The sequence below is a fragment of the Agelaius phoeniceus genome, chromosome 1 (genome assembly GCF_051311805.1).
Source record: "Agelaius phoeniceus isolate bAgePho1 chromosome 1, bAgePho1.hap1, whole genome shotgun sequence".
Classification (NCBI taxonomy): Eukaryota; Metazoa; Chordata; class Aves; order Passeriformes; family Icteridae; genus Agelaius; species Agelaius phoeniceus.
The window spans coordinates 83617959-83640065 of NC_135265.1; the positions used below are offsets into that span (position 1 = coordinate 83617959).

The 22107-nt window shown below is 45.7% G+C and overlaps 1 protein-coding gene across 1 annotated transcript; it reads right to left on the reverse strand.

Moving 5' to 3' along the window:
- Positions 1 to 781: 781 nt before the first annotated feature.
- Positions 782 to 19429, reverse strand: UBE2QL1 (ubiquitin conjugating enzyme E2 QL1). Its single transcript, XM_054635015.2, has 2 exons — positions 17904 to 19429; positions 782 to 2112 (listed from the first exon to the last, which is right to left on the reverse strand). The coding sequence occupies exons 1-2, from the start codon at positions 18690 to 18692 to the stop codon at positions 1981 to 1983; spliced, it is 921 nt and encodes a 306-aa protein (XP_054490990.1). The 5' UTR covers positions 18693 to 19429; the 3' UTR covers positions 782 to 1980.
- Positions 19430 to 22107: the final 2678 nt, after the last annotated feature.

The window sequence follows — 22107 nt, forward strand, 5'->3', positions numbered from 1 at the left end:
AAATTACTTGAAATGTTATTCTTCACTCAAAAGACACATTCTGCTGCTGGATGCACAGAACTGATATGCAGTTTGAGAGGAAAAGTACATATATACACTGTTTATAGCCTTGTCTCCAAGCATAAAGCAGAGTGAGATAAATGGCAGCAAGATCTGGGCAGATTTGTGGTACCAAGCATTTCTCTTTGTAGCTGAGTTAAGGCACACCACAAATGATCAGAGGAGAAAGAGAAGTGACTACTGATGGAGATCAGAAGTGTAAGAAACCAGGTTCTTGCAGTGCCCACATAACTGAGTGGCTCTGACCTGCATATTCCTTTTGGTGAAGGCTTTGATTATTTTTCTCTCTATCTAGCTGACAAAGCTCAACAGCCTCACTGAACAGCGTTTTTGCACCAGCACTGCAAGAATATCTGCTCCGCTGCTTCTTCTCTTGTGTTTGAACTCCATTGTGCTCCTTTTGTTCTTCTATGCTGCATGTAGTTTTAAATCAAACTCCAGACCCCCAAGCTCTCTGTACAGTCTCCAGTGTTGCTGTAACACAAACAGAAACTGGTCAACCATTTCGATTTGTTCTTGTGTTAGCCGTATAATGGGAAGTGCTTCCAAACACACACTGCCTTCCCCCTCCAAATCAGTCTTACAATCGATACTGTCCTACTTTCAATTAAAATACCACCACAACAGATACATCTATATGGTGCTTAGAATCTCACAACAAAAAACCCATTACTTTGAATACAAAAGCTGGCCAAAATGATTGAATTCCTGAGGCAGCAGAAACGATACTGGTGATTTTATTCAGCACGTGTCCAATACGATTTTCCATTCGGAATCCACATTTTTTAATGCTTTTCTAGACCATTCTTAACATTACCTTCAGCTTTTATGGAGTCCCTTAGAAAGTTGTTTTTTTCAATTTGTTTACCAGAAAACTTAAATTTTAATGATTAAATAATAGGACATTTATATACATCAGTGGGTTTTCTCAGATACTGGGCTCTAAGTACATACAATGTCTATTGAGTAAAAATAAAAAAGAAAAATTCCAGTCATGCAAATCATCTTACAAACCATGTTCCATTTGACTCGAAAATTTTTACTCTGTTACTGGCATATCATTTCAAAATTAAACAGATAAAATTTTAAGGTTGTTTTGTCCATTTCCACTCATTTGTTTTGCTGCTTTGAAGAGCTGACAGGCCACATGCTACTGCAGAAGGTACTGTCAGGGTAATAATTTTTCTGCTACCACCGACCAACCCCTCTGAGCCCTGGTGTGGACGTGTTTTAAAAAACCACCTAACCTTCAGCTAACTGCACTGGTTTATTTCTGAACAGCACATCACAATATCAGCACAGAGAGCACATTGTAACCGGTTGGGTGATTCCACTTAATAATTTTTCAACACTAGGACCTCTCAGCATTTTAATTCTGGTTTCATTTATGAATTAAAGGTCATATATAGAGCACAAATGAGGTCTAAATTTAGTCACAGCAGACCACAGTTCCACATAAAGACAAATCTTCAAGTTATGTTGACCTGCTAGGAGACAAAGATAAACAGCACAGCAAACATGTACCTGCAATGCACTGCTTCCCTATTAAATATTAACTGTTTCATTTACATTTAAATGAACTGAGCAGTAATGGATAGACTTTCCAGTACTGCTGTTTGGTGCTGCTGTCATGGAAAGAAGCTGAAGACAATGTGGGCTGTATGGGGGCAAATGACGCAATCTCAGCATCCGCTCAAGTGACTTCAATGATGACCATTCTCCAGTCTTGAAATATAATCCTACACAGCATTTTTTTTCTCTCCCTCTGTAAACACATCTGTTCATAAATAACTTAGATGTCTGCTTGACATTCATGGTATGTAACTGAAGCTGAAGTAGAAAAGGATGGGCGGTGTACAGCACTGAGGAGATGTCACAGTACTTTTGTTCAGCATTTTTGTCAAGTGCAGGTTGCTAACATCAGCCATCAGAGACGGGCGGGGTGACCCACCCATATTTTTCATGGGTCTTCACCAAACTCTTAAATGTTGCTTCAGCTTCCTTTCGACTGAACGACTTTTTTGATTTGCCAGCTTTTCTGCAGATACGGCCCTGCGCCAAACACAAAAAGAAAACCTTCATTAAAGATGTGAAAACGCATCTGGAAACCACAGCTTAACTTTTCAACTCATTAGGACGAGAGGCATTCACTTACGGGTTCCAGCAAGCATAGTTCCTAAACATAAATGCATTATCAGAGATGATTTAAAATGATGTTCAGTGAACGGGTAAAAAAGAGGGGGAAAAAATAAAAAAGAAGAGAAAGAAAGAAAGAAGGCATCTGCGGGGCTGTTCCTCCCCGGCGAGCCCCTGCGCTGGCACGCTGCCCTGCTTGCAGCAACCCGTGGCTGCTGCCGCGGCCGTGCCTCGGGGCTCGCCTCCCTCTCGGCCGCTCCCGGACACCCCCGGCATTCCGTGCTCGGCGTGAGACCCCTCCTGCCCACCCCTCCCGGCAGACAGCGACTGCCCGGGCACGGCTGCGCTCAGGGCTGCCCGTGCCGCGCCCCCCGCAGGGACACCAAGATCACATCCATTCCGGGGACACACTCCATCCCATGGGACACACTCCATCCCGCGGGACACACTCCATCCCATGGGACACACTCCATCCCGCGGGACACACTCCATCCCATGGGACACACTCCATCCCGCGGGACACACTCCATCCCGCGGGACACACTCCATCCCATGGGACACACTCCATCCCATGGGACACACACTCCATCCCATGGGACACACTCCATCCCATGGGACACACTCCATCCCGCGGGCCACACTCCATCCCGCGGGACACACACTCCATCCCATGGGACACACTCCATCCCATGGGACACACACTCCATCCATGGGACACACACTCCATCCCATGGGACACACTCCATCCCATGGGACACACACTCCATCCCGCGGGACACACACTCCATCCCGTGGGACACACACTCCATCCCATGGGACACACTCCATCCCATGGGACACACACTCCATCCCGTGGGACACACACTCCATCCCATGGGACACACACTCCATCCCATGGGACACACTCCATCCCATGGGACACACACTCCATCCCGTGGGACACACACTCCATCCCTCTTCCTGCCACCTACCTACCTGTGAGAAACGAACAGCTCTGCCCTTTCTAAATGGAGGGCCTTAAACCACCTTGCTTCCATCTTAAATCTAAACTTATAATTTGTTTATTACCCTTCACGCCAAGTTTGGTAATGAAAGAAAATACACCCATTTGCACATACTGCATTTTTATTACCCTGCTATAATTATATTACCTCTAACTGCACAGCTGTATGAAAATTCAAATATTTGTTTGGCAGTAGAGACTTTTACTGAGTTATCAATATCTTACCTAATTTTTCACACTGGTCTGTGTCAATTACCAACCAACAGAGATAAAAGAAAGAATTATTGCTGCAGATTATTACCACTCTACAACAATGAATACCTTTAAAAAAATAATCAAAATACCTTTAAAGTATTTATGCCTACTGGATTTGTAACAAAATAGAGGTTTATTAAAGTCACTAGTCTAGTAATTTTAGTAATTGTTTGATAGATTGCACTGAAAGCCTTTTTAACAATAAATTGTATTTGATGAGTGAATACCATATTACAGTGTTACAATTATTAAGAACCAAGTTAGTATGTTATCATTTTTTCTGTTCAACTTAGTATGTTCTCATTTTTTCCTGTTTTTAGCTCAAAAATAATCTTTTGCTTCTCTGATTTTATTGTCAATTTGGAATTTAAACCAAAAATTGGCATTGCATGCAACAAATACTGAGAAAATAGTCAGGTATATTGAGGGAAGAAAAGAGAGAAAATGGGAAAAAAGAAAACAAAATCTGTCCTCGGGGTAGCAAGTTTGCTTTTACAGACTAAAATGAGTAAGATTAGTCGGCAGCGTGGACAAACAATTTCTTTCTAGAAAGCTGTCACAATATTGCAGAGGCTCTTTTGTGTTCAGCACTGCTCCTGTTACAGCAAAACTATGGACACATAAAAGAAAAAGCTGTTTCCTACTCCTGTTTTAGCAAATAATTTTTCAGTGCAGTTTGAGCGGTCTCTCAGAGAACACCTTAACCAAAGATTACGAACACCCTCCAATTCACACCTCCATTTACTCACAGTCAATTTATACCCATTTGTTTTTCCCCAGAACATCTGTTTTACCTGTCAATGCTTTTCCTCACCTTTCTCCCTGGCTGCCATTTACAGACTAGAAATCTATCTCCTCTTTAAACCCCCTTCATAGACCAAACAGCAAGACACCTTCTACATCTCCACACAAATTCAGCAATTAATATGTCCCAAATAAGGATGATCTGAATGGTTCTCAATTGAGTCCTGATCATAAATTTTCTTAGAAAATGCTCATTTTTAGTTGTGACAGATGGAATAATTAAATAAAGCTGGGTAATATATTTTTAAAATCCTATTCAATAATTATAATACATAATTATATCCTATATAATTATCAATCATAATTATTCTGCAGGAGTATTTTTGTTGTTACAAAACATTGTGAAATTTCTTCCTAATCTGAGGTTTTGTTGGAAGCACATGCAGAGAAACAGGAAAAGAAAAAACAAAATGCAACAGAAGATTAAATCAGCACAGAAAATGCTGTCCTCAAAATCTCACCAATGAAATACTTTTGAAAGTAAATATAAACGTACTCTGCTGCTTAATTTCTGGATTAGATCCATTTGTCATCTCTTGTGTTTTGCATATTATTTTTTATCCTTTAAGGCTTTGATAGCTTTCTGAATTATATGCATAGCACTAGGACAGTACAATTCACATCTCACCCAGCTTTTACAAAGTATTAACAGTAAGCTGCACCTAGAAGTAGGACCTTTGCATTGTGAACAGCTCATGTTTGGTGTTGATTATGTACAGCTTTCAAATCAGGAATGTAAGAATTCTCTGGTGTTGTAATGATGTAGTAAGGATCATCACATCATGTAAAATGTTACTGGAGCCATATCAGATGAAAGGAGCATCATTTCATGAGATTATTCTGAAACCTTTCTGTTATTAATGCAAGGGATCATTAAATCCACTTCCACTCTGGTACCATATACAGGTTGTATGTGAACTACACCTTCAAAGGCCAGCTAATTCTACCCTGCTGCAGTCCATGTACTTCTATGCTTATACAGGAACTATGGGGGGCACGGTCAGCATTGTCTCTTATTAACTAATATCCTGTCAGCTGTTTATAATCTGGATAAAATTTAACCTCCTAGACTGAAAGTTTCCCTATTTGCTGCCTCAAATAAACCTGGGATAAAAAGAAAGAAGGCTGGAATTTCAGCTGACCAACTTCAGATGTTTTCAAGCCTATACTTGGGTGGTATCTACCGTCTTACTGATTTTTAGATTTTTGCCATTCCCAAAAAATTCTTCCCAAATTTAAGTAAAAAATGTAATTTTGGATGCAGTTATAGAAGAAAGTGTCAAATGTTTTACCAGGTATCGCTACCAGCCCTGACTACAGTTTATTTTCAGCCTGCTACTTAAACAAGCAGCTCTGGGCAGCCTGTGAGCTGCTGCATTCTGTAAACATGGCAGTGTTGGTAAATACAGTATGTAAATATGTGCTGTCCACAGCTCTGTCAGGCACAACTGCATTTTGACCAATCCCCAAACCACATGTGCCACTACTGCCAGGGTGAGGAATACAGATCATTTGCATGGCTGACTTTTGGACGTGTCCGGCACCACATCAAGGAAAGATATCAAGCTGGTATCTGAACAAGATCAAAACATTCCACAAGAGGTTAAAAACAACAGCAAAACCCCAAGGAGTCTTTCATAAAGATATCACTGTCGACTTCAGCTCTGAGAAGTCGCACCAGGAGCTTATTTAAATACTTGCAATACTTTCAGACACTCGCAGAGCGCCTTTCATAAAGGGATAACTGAAAACCTAATTAAAGAGTTGGAGAGAACGTTTCAGATTTTGCCATCTGCTGTGACTTCATGTACTTATCAAGATATAATTTTAACAAGCTAGAAACATATGAAAGGTGAAAGCAATGCCACAGCACCCAACTGGTTTTCCTGCAGCCGTGCTGAGGCGCAGGGGACGTGTGCTGCGCTCAGCCTCCTCCCTCGCTCGTGCTCCTGCTGTGGCCAGCCTGCGTGGCACAGTGAGCAATTGCATGCCACTCAACCAGGCTTTGCCTGAACTAATGAGCCTGCACAAACAGCTGATGAGCATCCAGTCTATAACCCTGATAATGGGGGGCAGAAAGACCTCCTGGAACACGATCTGTGTGGGCAGCCTTCTCAGGACCCCGGCCATACCGAGGGACCAACCACTCCCTCCTGCCATGCTCAGCAGAAAAGCCAAGGTGAGCCTCATGTATGATTTGTCCCCCTGTCCTGGTTTCAGTTGTAATAGAGTTCATTTTCTTTCTAGTAGAAGTGGTGGTTTGGATTCAGCATGAGAATGATGTTGATAACACCCTGATGTTTTAGCTGATGCTGAGCAATGCTCACACTAAGCCAAGGATTTTTCACAGTGCCTTGTGCTCTACCAGTGAGCAGGCACACAAGAAGCCAAGGGGGAACATGGCCAGAACAGTGAGCTGAACTGGCCAAAGGGATGTTCCACATCACAGAACATCATGCCCAGTATATTAACTGGGGAGAGTTGGCTGGGAGGGGCGAATCACTGCTGGGCATCTGTCAGTGGGTGGTAAGTAATGGTATTGTGCATCACTAGGTTTTCTTGTGGTTTTTTGGCTCTCTGTCTCTAATTACAATATTTTGCTATTATTATAATTATTAGTATTATATTTTACTTAGTTTCAATTACCAAACTCCTTATCTCACCCACAAGTTTTTACTCTTTTTTCGGAATCTCCTCCCCAGCCAGGGGACGAGGTGAGGGAGTGACTGTGTAGCATTTGGTTGGCATCTGAGGTTAAAACATGACACATTCACATCTACAGACCTCTGTGGGCAAATCTGGCAGCTTCTCTACTTCCAAGTGATGCCACAGTAGTCTCTGTGAACACATCTCCCCTTCATAATGCTCTGTGACACTGAAGCATATCCTGAAAAACATCCAACTCAGGAACTATTAGCTCTTTAAAATCTGTCAGTACCACTGTCAGCAATGTGCCATGTCAATTCTTCCCCAGCATCACCAGATCACAAAGTAGTCCAAAGATAGAGTTACATCCTGTACAGAAGCCAAATATGAAGCCTGAAACTCTTGAGCCCACTATGACCATATATTTACCCACAGCTGGCCTATGCTATTATGAAAAGCAGTCTTGCCATTTCTTCTGGTCCTTGCAGAGTCAGGACAGCCTCAAGAGGATTTCTCTGGACAAACAGAGTTCCCTCTCTTGTCAAATAAATGATAGTAGCTCCCAGATCCCAACCCAATGATTTTAGGGCAGAACCAGGTATGCTTCCATGTGTGTCCTGTTGGCACTCCCTAGGACGGGACTATGTAACAGAGGTCAGCCTTCCACAGGATCATGCAATCACCAAAAGCACTGTCTGGAAGGGACCTGTGGTGGTCTCCAAGTCCAGCTTAGACACTTGGAGCTGAACTGCCAACACAGGCCAGCTGTGGCACTGCACAGCCAGGTCCTGAACCCTTCAAGGTTGTGCTCAGTCCACTCCTGATGCCACTCCCTGCTTTATTAGGTTGCAAATTTTCAGAGATTTAGTGTACACAGCCATGAGCCCTTAAAGGGATGATGCTATTTTGGAAACAATGAAAGCTCCAGTGCTGTGGATCTCTGAGGTGTCACAGCAAACCTTCAGTCACATCCAGGTGTTTTACCTGGACCAGCTAACAAAAAGCTGTGTAAATTTCCTGTAGTGCACAGCTAAGAGACTCAGAAGCAGGCAAACCTTCACGTTGTTAGCACAGCTCTTAACACAACCTCCTCAGCCCTATGTACTTTCATTAGTCCTGGCAATGCAAATAACTCCAGGTTGGTCTCCCAAGGGCAAATCACACAAGCCTTCTGCACATGGGGCTAACCTTGGCCCATCATGTAAGCCAGCATAAGGACACGCGGATGGCTGCAGTTCCCTTTTCTGCCTCCATCTCTTAACAGATCTCTACAGCAGGTTCTGCTGACCCAACCCTAGGTAAATGTCAAAAGATGAAAAACAAGCAGAGAGAGAGAGAGGCACAAAAAGACTGCTGAGAGTCACTATGCCAGACATGGCATCTATGGCGATCCCTCCATGGACAGGAAGATGAACCACAACGATATGCCCATTTTCCAAGTCTGTTGTGCCGGGTTTCTCCATGTATGACACAAAATCCATGGATTTCCTAAATATTGAAGCATGCTAAAAGTTTCTGGTACTTAATATATTCCATAATGTGCCAGTGACTAATGGCTTTGGGCCCCAACTATTCTATGCAAACACACTCAAACATTTTCTGATAAGGAACAGAGGCACTCAGCGCTCAAGCCTGAACCAGCCTTATTCTAGAATATTTAAACAAGCTTTCAGAGGAAAATATTTCCACTGGCTTTAGAGACACATTCAAAAGCAGAGCGATGCTGAAGTGAGTACTGTCATGCTCTCAGTGCAGTGATTGCAATGTGTCACAACATCGCTCTTAGAGCGCAATATACACAGTCTCTCCCCCCAATTACATGGTTTATAATTTTTTTCCTTCATGTACTGATGAAGCACAGTTAATCATGTCTCAAAAACTGCACACAATTTATATTGCACTGTATATGATTATTAGCTATAGCTAAAGTAAAGCGGTACAGAAAGTGATACAGACAAATACTCATAATGCTTCAGCATAAGTGAATTAAAACAAGGAGGTTTTCCTGCAAATGTGTAATTTCCAAAGCAGTACTTCCATGCATTTTTGATCTCCTTTTTAAGAATAATCCATAAGAGAAGTAAAAACATAGCAAGTTCTGGCTTTAAAGCGTCCTATAAATTGTGCCTTCTGGGAGCATGACTGTTCTTTGTCCAGGAAAAAGAAATCTGAGTTGCAGCTGAGTAATTATTCATGCTCATTTGTCTGTGCCAGTAGCCTAGTGCCAGTAGCTCTTAATCGATACAAACACTTACAGCCCCAATCTCTGTCTGACAGCTACAGAGCGCTGTGCTGCTCTCCCTCGCCTCTCCCTAAGTCAGCACCGAGCTGGCAGCTTGATTTCAGCACAGATAAGGGTGTAGAAACTCCCTCCCTGCATTTTATGGGTGGGACAAACTCCGTGCTGGCAAAAGAATAAGAAAATTTGTGTGGCTGGCTACATTATTGGTGACTCAAGCATCTCCAGGGCTGAAGGTATGACAACATGGTGGGTTTCTGTCAAAAGAGGCAGTCCCTGTTCCCTGCCACCAGAAGGGCACTTGCTAGTCTAGGTGACAGAGGGATGTTTTCTCTGCTACATATTCTCAGTCTTTTGCTGAGCCCACTGGACTACCTGTATGTGGAATCAGGCACTGGTAGAGTTCCTGAAGGCCAGTCCAGGTGAGAAGGCTGGGAACATGACAGCAACTCTGCATAAGCCCACAGGTCCTCCACATCAGGAACCTGAAGCTACCCCAATCAAACATAGTCATGGGTGTGAACCAACCAAAGCAAAGCCAACCCAACCATCCTTTGTGACAGGCTTTAAAGACAAAGACACCACAACAATGCCTATCTTCACCTTCCCCTAAGTTTTACAATGCTAAAACAAAAACAAAAACAAAAAAACAAGAGCAAAACCGTAGTAAAAAGCAGGTTGCCTCTGGGAACATATAATCGAGCTAAACCCAAATTTAGTAAGATGAGAGTCACAAGTGGATGTGCTTTTCTACTGCTATTTATATGAATGTGCCAATCTCTTGACTGCAGTATGTTTCATACTGATGCACATGGACATCTACTCAGAGAGGCCTCTGAGTGCTTCAAGCACATATCCTCAAATGACCTGTGGGTCATTTATAAGTTTGCCTGTACTTTACATGTGGGAAAGAGGAATATAGTGAAGTTATTCGACTGCACCTGAAGTCAGTGGCAAAACCTGGAAGGTAAACTCAGATCACCTTTTCTCAGGCTAAGTGCTCCAACCTCCTCCCACAAATAATTATAGAACACTTCAATGCCAGGTATATTTTAATGGAGATAATACTATCAAATTCACAGAAAATTTAATATTTTTAGAAATTATTAGAAAATTTGAAAAACTAATAACATCAATTTCTTCTATTTCATGATGCTTTGTTTTTTTCATGGACACGTATTATGGAAATGAGTCCTTCTTACTGCAGCTGGGGGCTTGTTACCCTTTGTAGCACAAGCCTAGAAACAGGAGAAATACCAAGTCATTCCACAGCTCATAAAGCCTGACTATGACAAGCATCTGAGCTCCGGGCCATTTCATAACACAGGCTTATGTCTTCCTTCCTTGAGTTTATTTTCACTCATCTTTCAATGCAGGTTTGCGATTATAGCTGACTTGTAACTCTATCAAGGAGTCACTGCAGAAGTTCCATGGCTTTTGGAGGGCCTGTGCAGCAAAGGATTAAATCAATGAGAATCATTGATTTTAACAAAGCAAACGCACAAGATCGTGAAGCAGATAAAAAGACATTTTCCAAGGACAGACTCTGCACGTGCACGACGCACGCACGGATCTGCCACGTGGGGTTGAGGACGGACGTGCCTGATGTATCCTTCCTCAGTGTGACTTTGAATAGGAATAGGGTGAATCAGACTGGGACCTTTATCCTGGTTCAGAAGAGGAATCACCTGAACATCTGAAGTGTGGTGCCCACTTACCTGTTCTGTGCACACCGGCAAGGACTACAAATTCACTTTCATCAAAGCACACCTACGCTTTTCCCTAGCTCAGGCACTTTCCCCAGTGCAGTGCTCATTTCACTGCGAGCCAGGTTAGGTAACAGTATCACATCCTCCCTGTAAAGCTTGTCCTGAGACTTCCAGGACCTACTCAGTTACTGATGTTTCCAGATGGAGTTAAAGGCCAACATCGTGTAATGCTCAGCAGCCTCCAGAAATGACTTGTGGAGTACAACACAGACCAGACCCCGCACTTTCAAAAAATACAATGATATCCATGAGAAACCTGCTATTCCATTTACAAGTGCAACAACTGGATCCTGTGCACCTTACAATTAAGACACATTTTGAGCCATTCAGCCAGCATAACTACCACAGCATCTGAGGTTCTCCCTGTTTAATGCAGAGGAATTGCACCCAGCAATCCTCCCACCACCCATCTCCCTTTGCACTGAATGCCAGCATTACCTTTTTTGGCATTCACAGGGGAAAACTGGAAACTGCATGTGAAGGACTGAATACGTCAAGGAAAAGAAGAGCCCTTCACTGACTCTCTCACCAGCCCCAAGGAGCTGAGACTGGAAAAAGAAACGCAGTAAATATTATGTTACTTAACCACCGTCCCACTTTGTGAGAGCAGATGCCCACAGGGGGACATGCCACGGATCATGCCTGGCAATCAGAATCCCAGCATATAAGGAGCTGAATTACTGTGGAGTTACAAATCTTCAATCTGGAAGTATCCGGTCATGCATGGAAATCCCTGGGCATTGTGTGGATGCTAGGAAAGCTGCATATTTTCAAGGCTAGCCTGTAAAAGGAAGAGTAAATCTTCCTCACAATAGAAAGTGGGTTATTTAGGTTACTCCTTCAGGACATCAACCTTCATGACTAGGCTTTCTGCACTCGAAAAAATACAATTTTCAGTGAAGTATCTGACAAAGCACCCCAATGGTACACGGTTCTTTCTGCCTGAACACTCACACTGAAGAAAATGAGCACTTCTTATATAATTCAGGGAAGAAGAATCTTGCTCTTTGCAGCAAATTCAATTTTCTCACAAAATCCAAAGCCACAATTCTTTCAAATTTTTATTTAGGAGATCAGCTAAGTAATGCCAAGAAGAATAAAAGCATGTTTTAAAATTAGTAATTTGGCTTAATTTAGGGATTTCGTTCATTTGATAACTATTTTAACAGTAATAGGGATAGTTGAAAGTATTTTAAAATTTTCATTTTTATGCTTTGAAGGAGAAAAATGGAGATTATGTTCCCTCTGCTTTTTAAAAGAATTAAACCAACCTCCTATTTCAATGAGTTGGAATCCCTGTGTCTTCATTCCTCTCAGCAGAATATATTTGCATAATAATAGTGGATGGTCAGAACACCAATATATCAGAGTACACATGAACAATTATTTTTTCCAGCCCATTTATCAGGCCCAGCATCTCAATACATATGCTCCTACTTAAACTTCAGCTTCTAATCCTACGTTTCTCAAATGAAATGAAGGAGATATCTTAGAAGGTAAGTAGATCTGATTTTCCTCTGTAGACAAACAATATTCTGTTATCTCTTTGGCCCAGCATTTATACCTTTTTATGGTAGACAAGTCCCCTAACACAGTCTTGGTCTCCTCTGTCATCCTTGTATATGAGTCGATGTTTTTCACCCCTGGACCTAAAGCAACATTTCCCCTCTTGAGGATACCCATAATCACTTGCTCAGGCAACTAATCATAAGCAAAAAGTAAAACAATTTAATTTTTTAAGGGCCTAATAGGATACAATGGCTCCAAATAATTCAGAGACCACTGTGCTCTCTGTACATTTCTGCAGCCTTTGAGATTAGCTGATTTATTCATGGCTACACTTCTCAAACCCAGCATCTGGAGTATGAAAACCCATGGATCTGCAATTAATTTCTGCTATACATATTTGAAAGACCTGGAGTCTGCTGACCTCCTGGACACTGTGCAAGTCCCATCTGCTATCTGCTCGCTCACACTTTTGTTTGAAAGGATGAAGAGGGAGTAATTTAGACTATGATTAACAGCTACCTTCTGCAGCTGTTTGTCATAAAACAAGCCCATTTCTGCTGTTTCAACCTGGTAAAACTCAGCTGAGATATTAGAATCTTTAAAATGGAAAGATAAATCCGTTCAATAGTCATACGAGGCACACAGCATTTGAAGCAAATGAACAGGGCCCCACTGAGGTATTTCTAATGCTGCAATGTGAGGGATCAAAGACATCAACAACTTTTATTTGAATTCAGGAACTTTTCTTTTACAAAATTAAAGCTTAACTATAAACTATCTTTTGATTTTTATCTAAATTATTATATAAAAGCCCACAACAGCAACAATACTCAGAATTAGGGGTACCCTGTTCCTATTGTAATATGTCCCGGCAAAATTTATATGTTTCTTCCATTCCCTGCAAGAATCCTGGAAATTTTTTTTATGTTCCTCCTATTCACTGGAAGAACAAGGGAGTACTTCCCTCAAACGAAGACCTTTTTCATGACAATCTGCAGAGCTGACAGTTACCTGACAGCTGCCTTTGTCTGGCAGTCTGGTCCCCAGCCTCCATGGACAGAACAAGGGACTTGCAAAAAAGAGGACAAGGCATCTACTGGTCAGCCTTGTAAACTACTGCAAGTTTACATCTGAAGTCCCCAAGGGATCAGTTGCAGCTCTGTTTGTTGCTCTCAAAAAAAGAAAAAAAACCAAAGCCCTGATGTATTACTTGGACACTGGTATATACAGCTTTGTTCTCTTTTAAGCATCCACCAAACCATTCTGTCCAGTGAGAAACAACATATCTATTAGAAGACACAAAACCCTCTCTTACTTTTGGTCAAAGTCGGCTCCTTTTCCTTTGGGACCATATCATCTACCATGCTTTCAAAGGAGAGAGATGACTCCTCCCCAAAACATGGGCATTGGTCTCATCTGTGTGCATTGTCACCCAAGGAGAGCATGATGAACCTCCTGCTGTGACCCGGTACCATTCCTCCTTCCTTCCTTCCATTATTGATATTATTGTGACAATGACATCATTATCTGGAAGTGGAGAGCAACTGACCAATTGTTAAACCTCTCTCTGAAATGACCAATAAATCATTCTAAAGGGCTAAGAAGGAGTAACACTCCATGGCCTACCTCCAAGGCCTGGACAGGCACAGAGAGGCAGGCAAGGGAAGCTCTGCCTAGACAGACAGGTCGAACAGTTGCCTCCAGGACGATAAACAACTGGTATTTAAATTATTTCATTAGCATCACCCCACCTCCCTGGCTGGCACCCCAGCTCCAAAGCAGCTCACAGCGACTGTTTCGCTGGTTCAGCAGGGCCAAGCTCTTGCCTGTGATGACAGGAGCCAGCGAGCAGCTGACTGTGCAGGAAGCAAGTACAAAGTCATCCCTTTAAAAGCAAGGCTACAGTTGAGTTAAGGACAACACCAAGTTTTTTAAAATAGGATCCTGGATCCCAGACAGATAAACAGTCTTTGGCCTTTGATGTACTGAGAATTCCCCTCAAGATACTGACTAGAGCTGTGTGAATAATTGATTTTCTCAGCTGAATAGCTGGAGCAACCAACCAAACAAACCCCAACTTGTTTGTTAATTAACATTTTTTCCTTGAAAACTGAGGGGGAAAAAAAAGTTAAATTTGGGGCTGTTGAATTGTTATATTCAAACAAAAGTCACCTCTCTTTCACTTTGAACATTTTTATTTACAGACAAAAAAGTCAAAAAATACAGTGCTAGATTCATGATGGCATCCCAAAAGGTAGGGCATCTCTCAAGCAAGATCACCTGAGACATATGGTTCCTGCTTGGTGAAATCTAGAGAAATAGCCACCCTGCTTTAAAATCCAGGCCCTGGGAGATATGCTCAGGTCTGGGAACGTGGACACAGGTTTCACCACTTATAAGTGCAATGCTGAAAAGCAACAGAAAAGTGCTTAATTTCTCTGTTACACATTTAAGTTTCTATACAGACACAACTGCTGAGTGACATCCCGTGAGATGTCAGAATGAATTATCGCAATTTCTCTTCTACTCTGCGAAAAAGTCTGTGAAATCCATGAAAAAACTTTTGAGTTTGTCAAGAATCTTAACTGTCTGAAAATGTAGTTTCAATGTTACTTTTATCTGCTTTTGGATTTCTCTGTCAAAAAACAGAAGGTCATACATGCTCACAGCCACTACTAGCTCTACCAAGAGACCATGAAATGCTGTTTCTCTTTGAAGAACCAGCAGAGAATGACAGTGCCACAGCTGGCTCAGCAAAATGGGACTGACGAGAAATGTCCAACAAAATGAGCCACCTTGGTTGGATCCCCTGGACTGCCCCAAGGAGGAAGGTGTGCCAGCAGAACACTCAGCCCTGCCCACTCACACTGGCACCCGTGCCAGCCAGGCGCACTCTTGGATGCGTCACAGGCTGGAGCATTCATGGTGATTTCATGCTAAATCACTGATGGGAACCAGTGACATTTCTCTGGAAGGTCCCTTTGACTCACTGGTGGCAGCAGTGCCCCATCTTCACCCTCAGCCCAATGGCTGCTGCCATTTGTTCAGGCAAGTTCATTCTGAGGCGATGGAGAATGGCCCTCACCCTTCCAGCCTTGCTGATGAACTGCATCTTGAATATTTCATGCTATTGCAGGTTGCAGGCAGCTTACAGAAATTACACAATTAACCTGGTGACAGCCACAGCTATTTGTTTGGGACAGCTCCTTGCAGACACCAAGACTGCCCACGGCACGGCAGGAGTCACCCAAACCCAGCCACACGGCGCTGGGGAATGCAGCACCTCAGCTCTCGACCCTCTGTCAGCTCCATCTTTATTTTTAAAAACTAACCAGTCTAAAGTGGATCACCTGTAAAATGAAACAGGGATAGGGGAGCGCCAGCCGTATTTTGAGCCCTATTATGCAATGGAGTGGGGATTACATAACGAGGGGAGTGCAATTACAGAAACGTGGCTCCCATGACACAGAGCCCAGCTACGGTGACAGGCTGGCAAACCCATCACAGGCAACATCTCTATAACCCAGAAAATAAATGTATTGACTGTACTGCCTAATAACCTTTCCACTTGAATTGAACAATCTGAGAGGTTGACACGTGCCATGTTATATCAATTTAACTACTAAGTTACTGTCAGCAGTTTATTTCTGCCTTTTTTTTTTTAAGTTCTCTTTCTGTCATAATTGACTTTGCAAACTTCTGGAAGAATGTTATTGAAACTCTTGCTTTTTAAATGTGTTTATTAATGATGCACACATAAACATTCCCTGGTAGTCAAAAATTGCTACAACTTTCTGGAAATCTCTTAAGTGGTTTAGGGAAGAAAATTGTCAGATTATATATCTGAGAATTTATTACTAATAAAACAATACAGTGCTTCTCTCCACTGAGCCTTTTTATGATCCCAGTAAATATTCACTGAACCCCTTTAACATTCAACACCTCAGGAAGAGGTTGAATTGTTACAAAATGAGAGAATTTAGCATTGTCCTTCTAAATTATTGTGACAAATAACAAGAACTATGACCTCTCTAAAAAGTGACAGGTTAACAAACAGTGTAATGCAGTAAGAGCAGCTACAGAATTTCAACGTACCTCAGCCTCTGTGTTAATTAAAACTTTTTTTTTTCTTCTTGGTAGATGTTTTTTTTATATCCCAAGGTGACCTAGGAAACTTGACCTCTTGAAATGAAGTGCAGAGAAAAATACTATCTGATTTGAAAAAAAAGGAGCAGTAGGCCCAAACCAAATAGGTTAAAGGGAGGACATGCCACTTACAAAAGAGCCCGTTGAAAAATCAAAATTAATTTCAGTCTTAAGAAGAAACAAACCTTTACTTCTGCTCAGGCAAGCAATTCCACAGAAGCAACAGGAGTAACCTCTTTTTTAAGCAAATAAAAAGTATGTTATTATTTATTCTTTCCCCACCTCCTTGCCGAGATATAAATTTAAGTTACTTAGTATAATTTACTGACAGACACGGAGCTGTGCAGGTCCTCCGAGTTCAAGGGCATTCACGAACAGGAAAACCACCCTGTCACAGCCATGCGTGCACTGCCCACTATAATACAAAGGGTAATATAAGGCATAAAGAAGAACTACTGCCTACCAGCAATATTCGCTCATTTATTAAAAACGGCTTATGAAATATTTCTCTTCTACGGGTATTCTGCAGGAGAAAAAGGGGGGAAAAAAGCAGCATAAAATGCAGCGATTCAGGTCAGACGAGATCCTCTGCCGGGAGAACCGATCACCTCCTTTGAAGGGGAGAGCTGGCAGGAACCGTCTGGCTGCTGCAGCTGCAGCACCTAGCCCAAATTACTTGTTCCTTTCGGGCCGGACGATTTGTACAAACCTGTACAAGTTTGCCAGCAGCTCGGGCACGATTCCCGGCGTGACCACGCGGCACACTCAGCGCAGTGTGCCAAGCCCCAGGGCCGGGGTGGCCCCTTGTCCCCGGAGGGAAGCTGTGCGGGACAGCACAGACAAAGACCCGGGGGCAGCAGCTCCAGCGTCGCGCCCTCCGCCAGCGGCAGCACTGCACGCAAGGGACCAGCGAGCATGGCCGACTACTTGGTGAAGGGCAGGAGGCACCAATGCCAAACCCCACTGGAGCCCGGAGAGCCCCCTTTTTGCTGTGAGGTGCCCATCAGGGGTAACGAGCACGGTATCTTGGTGTGCCACCGGCGGCAGAGCCAGGCACAGGGACAAAAGCCGGGCGGGAGGACACGACGGATGCATGTGCTCCTCGTCCCTCAAAGCTGCCCCGCACCTCTGCCGCACCTGCCGGAGAAGGGACCCCGGAGCCAAACACGTGTGTCCCTGCCTTCGCCCCACCGGTGACACCAGGTACTCGGGGAGGAGCGGGCCCGGTGGCGGACAGCCGTGGGCTGGCCACCTTTGGGGTTCCCACCCGAACCCCGCTCAGCCCCGCACCCCGAGCGATGGAGGCGTGTGCTCCTCGCCCAGCAGGGAGCCCTACCTGCCCCTTGACCAGGCTGGCGGCGAACTGCCTCATGACGGCCTCCACGGTGTAGGCGCTGGACCAGCCGCGGGGGGTGAGCAGCTCCATGCAGATGGCCCCGCCATCCAGGACGTAGCCGTTCTCCAGGCGGGGGCTAAGCACCCTCATGAAGGGCGGCGAGAAGGGGAAGTTGTCGGGGAAGGTGAGGTTGAGCAGGATGTACTCCGTGTTGGTCTCCTTCATGTCCTGCCACAGCACCGAGTCCTTGTCCACCTGGTGCAGCTTCACATTCCAGTCGAAGAGGCTCTCGTCCACCAGCTCCACCGAGATGAAGCGGTCGCTGAGCCGCGCGATGTCCTGCAGCTCCTTCATCAGCCGCCGGGTCCGCACCTGCGTGCAGTGCTGCTGCCGGCCCGCGGGCACCAGCGCCGCCGGCCCCGACCCGCACCCGGGGCCGGAGCCGGGGCCGGGCCGCTGCGCCGCCTCTTTGCCGGCGCCGGGCTCCCTGCCCGGCTCCCGGGGCTTCTCCCGGCCGACTCCCGAGCGCGCCTGCTGCGGGGGCTGCTTGGCCGGCTCCGGCGCCTTCTTGTTCTTGTGGCCCCCGGGGCTGCCCTCGCTGCTGCTGCTGCTGCAGCCGCCCCCGGGGGGGCCCTGCGGCTGCGGCTTGTTGCTGCTGTTCTTCTGGTTGCCTCTGCCGCGGAGCGAGGAGCCCTGCTGGCTGCTGCTGCGGTGGTGGTGGTGCTTGGGGTCCTCCGTGTCCCGGCTGTGCAGCCGAATCAGCCCGATTTTCCGCAGCAGAGTGGCCATGTTGTGCGCGGCTCTGCGATCCCTGCCGCCTCTGAGCACCGGTGGGGCTCTAGTGTGGTTGTTATCAATTTAAAGCCCGGCTCGGCGGGTGTGCTGTTGGCGGGCGGGCGCGCGGCGAAGCGCCTCTCCGCTGGTCCGGGGCGCGGAGAGGCGGCGGTGCCGCCGCGGTGCCGGAGGATGTGCGGCCGCCGCTCAAACACCTCTCCTGCCTAGAGCTGCGGCGGGGAGCATTGCCGCAGCGGGGCTGCTCCCGCGGACATCACGGCCCCGCCGCCGTGGCCATGATCCCGTGAAAAGGAAGGAGGAGGAGGGTGGTGGTGGGGGGGAAAGGTAGGAAGGAAAAAAAAAAAAATCCCCCAGCCTCCCGCACGGGAGAGCCCCCTCCCTCCCCCCGCACAGCGGCGGCGAAACCGCCTGCGCTGCAGATGGCTTCCCCGGCACCTTCGGATCGCGCTCGGCCGAGCCAATCCCCGGCGGCTCCCGGCGGGCCAGGCCCCGCGCCGCTCCGGGCGCCTCCCCCAGAGGCGGGCGGGGGGGTCGGAGCCCGCCCGCGCAGCCCCCGCCGTGCCCGCGCCGGCCCGCGGCGCGCTCGGCCCTTTGTTCGGGAGAGGGGCCGCCCGCCCGGGCAGCGCCGCCACGGCCCCGCCGCGCCCCCCGCCCGCCTGGCGGCACTGCCGCTGCGGGGCTCGGCGGGCCGGCGGGCAGCGCGGGGACCGTCCCGCTCCGCCCCGCCCTGCGCTGCGGCAGCGGCCCCGCCGGCCGGGCGGGCCGGGGGCGGTGACGGCGGGGAGGGGCGCCGGGACAGACCCGCGGGTGCGGGGGCAGGTGTTGCACACTTACGTGTGTGTGTGCGCGAGTGTCGGCGCCCACAGGGCCAGGAAACGACACCGCGGCAGCTCCGCGCACGTGTGTGCGCACGGACAGAGCCCGCAGCTACCGCAGGGACACAACAGCTCTGTGGTCATGTGTAAGGACACATGCTTGGACTATGGCATATAAGTGCATGTGCATATATAGTTACACCTACCTGCCTAAACAGTTATAATCACATACGTAATGTCTATAAAAACCGATATATAAACATGGTTAAAAACACTTGTAAGTGCATAACGTATATATGTGTGTGCATGTGTGTGTGTGTGTGTGTGTGTGTGCGTGCACGCACATTTTGGTACTTGTTGTGTTGGGAATGGTGGGACAATCTTGCTTTCTTCAGTACAGCAGATATACATATCCCATCCCTCCCCTCCAGACCAAGTAGGTCTGTCCTCCTGGGAGTCTGTGTAACACAGGAAGGAGCAGCTGATTCCCAAAATCTCTGTTCCCATCATCTTCTTTACCTTCAGAGACTGGAAAAGCAAAAAAATTACAAGAAATGCTTTGAATTGAGGAATAGTGAAGGCAGGGCCCGAAGTGTGATTACATTAGTTGTGCAGAGGATGTAAAGCAATAAGCAGTGTGTGCACATAGCAGCATTTATTCCATAACGCATTTCCCAGTGGAGGATCTGGAGGTGGATCTCCTCTTGCTCCCTGAAGACTCTGTAGAGCAATGTCAGGAGATACTGGCAGAGTTGACCTGTGTCTGATAGCCAGTGCTTCTCCATCAGCCTGCTTTGAACAGAGAGAAGGTGAAGGGCTGTGAGCAAGCTGTCAGTGATGTGCTGGGAGGCCCAGGTGCCACAACACTGTCCTTGTTTGCTCCTGCCCTCTGTCCTGTTGACCTTGCCAATCTAACAGTGCGATAACCCTCCGAGTTGCTCTGATCTCTTCCTTTGTGCAGATACCCAGCTGGGTCTGTTGCAGGAGAGGTGTTTGCTAAATCCCCTACCCCTGAGATCTGTATTGAGAAGTACTGTTGACAGAGTGTTTCCCTGGAGGTCAGACATCCTGGCGAAAGTGAAGTGGATGGAGGCTGAAGTGTCAAAGATTGATCTGTTCATCCCATATTCATCTCCTACCTCCTACATTTGTCCGAGCAGTTGAAGAACCTCCAGTTTATAGGTCATAGGAAGCTGTATCCAAGCCTTCCCTTAGTAGCCTTCTGGTGTGGCAGAAATGCCACTCCCCTGAACCATTGATGACCCATCTATGGAGCTGGGAAATTTCTGAAATGCAGACAAACTGCACCCAGACATCTCGTGGTGTGTGACGCTTCCAGGAAACAAAGTAATCTGTGCTTCATCAGGAAAATGACTCCAGCAGGACTTGCGAGGGGGAGAAGCTAAGGCAGACATGGAAAATTCTTATCAGCATATGGAGCAGGGTACTGAGAAACCTGATGGGACAGTTTGGAAGACTGTTCCTGCTCTGGTGCCAAAACTGGCAGTCACAGAATCCTCACCTGCAGCTTCAATCCCCACAGGCAGTCAGGTGGAACAAGGTGCTCAGTGGTCACCTCTGGATGAATACCTAGGGCCAGGAAGGGTGATGCGGCACAGACATGGAACTGAAGCACACTGCCAACCAGCAATGTGAGCCTTTGTGCTGGCTACATTAATGTTTTACTGAAAAGTAACTGAAAGGTCTCTGCATGGTGTTCCAGGTGGCAGCAGGAGCTGTGATCATTAATTTAACATTAAGGAAGTTATTTACCTGTCTTACATAACTGAGATATCTACTTATTGGTGAAGCCAAAAGAAAAGAGCAAGGTCTCTGCAAAGGTGTGCCAGAGGCAAGCATCCCCTCTGTGGCCTTCCACCACTGCTCTCTGAAATGGTAGAAGATTAATGAAGAAGTGATGAGCAAGTTTCAGCAATGAGGAAGGTGTAATAGGTGTGCCTGGACAAACAGGGTTCTGCTGCCACAGGGAGCTGCTCTGGTAGTGCTGAAAGTAGTGAAATTCATCACAGTCTGTGCCCATACTGTCTGCAGGGCCAAAAAGCTGAAGTGATGGAGTGAACTCTTCTTTTTTATACCCAGGCTTCCTCAGCAAGCAAGTTATTTGGTTAGTCCAGTATGGACTCTGGATGCCTTAAAGTCAAGTCTGTTGTAATAAATCAGCCAAGACTCCATTTTCGTCATGCAGGAAACAGCCGAATCCTTATTGTATGGGTCATATTTTATAAGATTATCAGAAGGCTCTGTGTCAGATCTAATTGGTTAACAATACATTCACATTGGTTGGAACATGACATTTTGCACATCTATAGTTTACATACTTTTTCTACAGATTCTCCTGGGACAGATCTTATTGTTTATATAGGTGCACTTGTTTTTCACTGAAGGAATAGATTGTCGTGTTAACGAATTCTCATTCCAAGATTGGTTTTGCATGGCAACTTGCAAAGTACTTAGCTCCACTTAGAAGAAAGGGCAGGCCAGTTATTAATTTAGCAGAGCAGGCCTGATTTTATGAGGCCTTTCTTTTATAATTTCTCTACCTGTCTGTGACAAAGTCTTGAGGGAAAACAGGT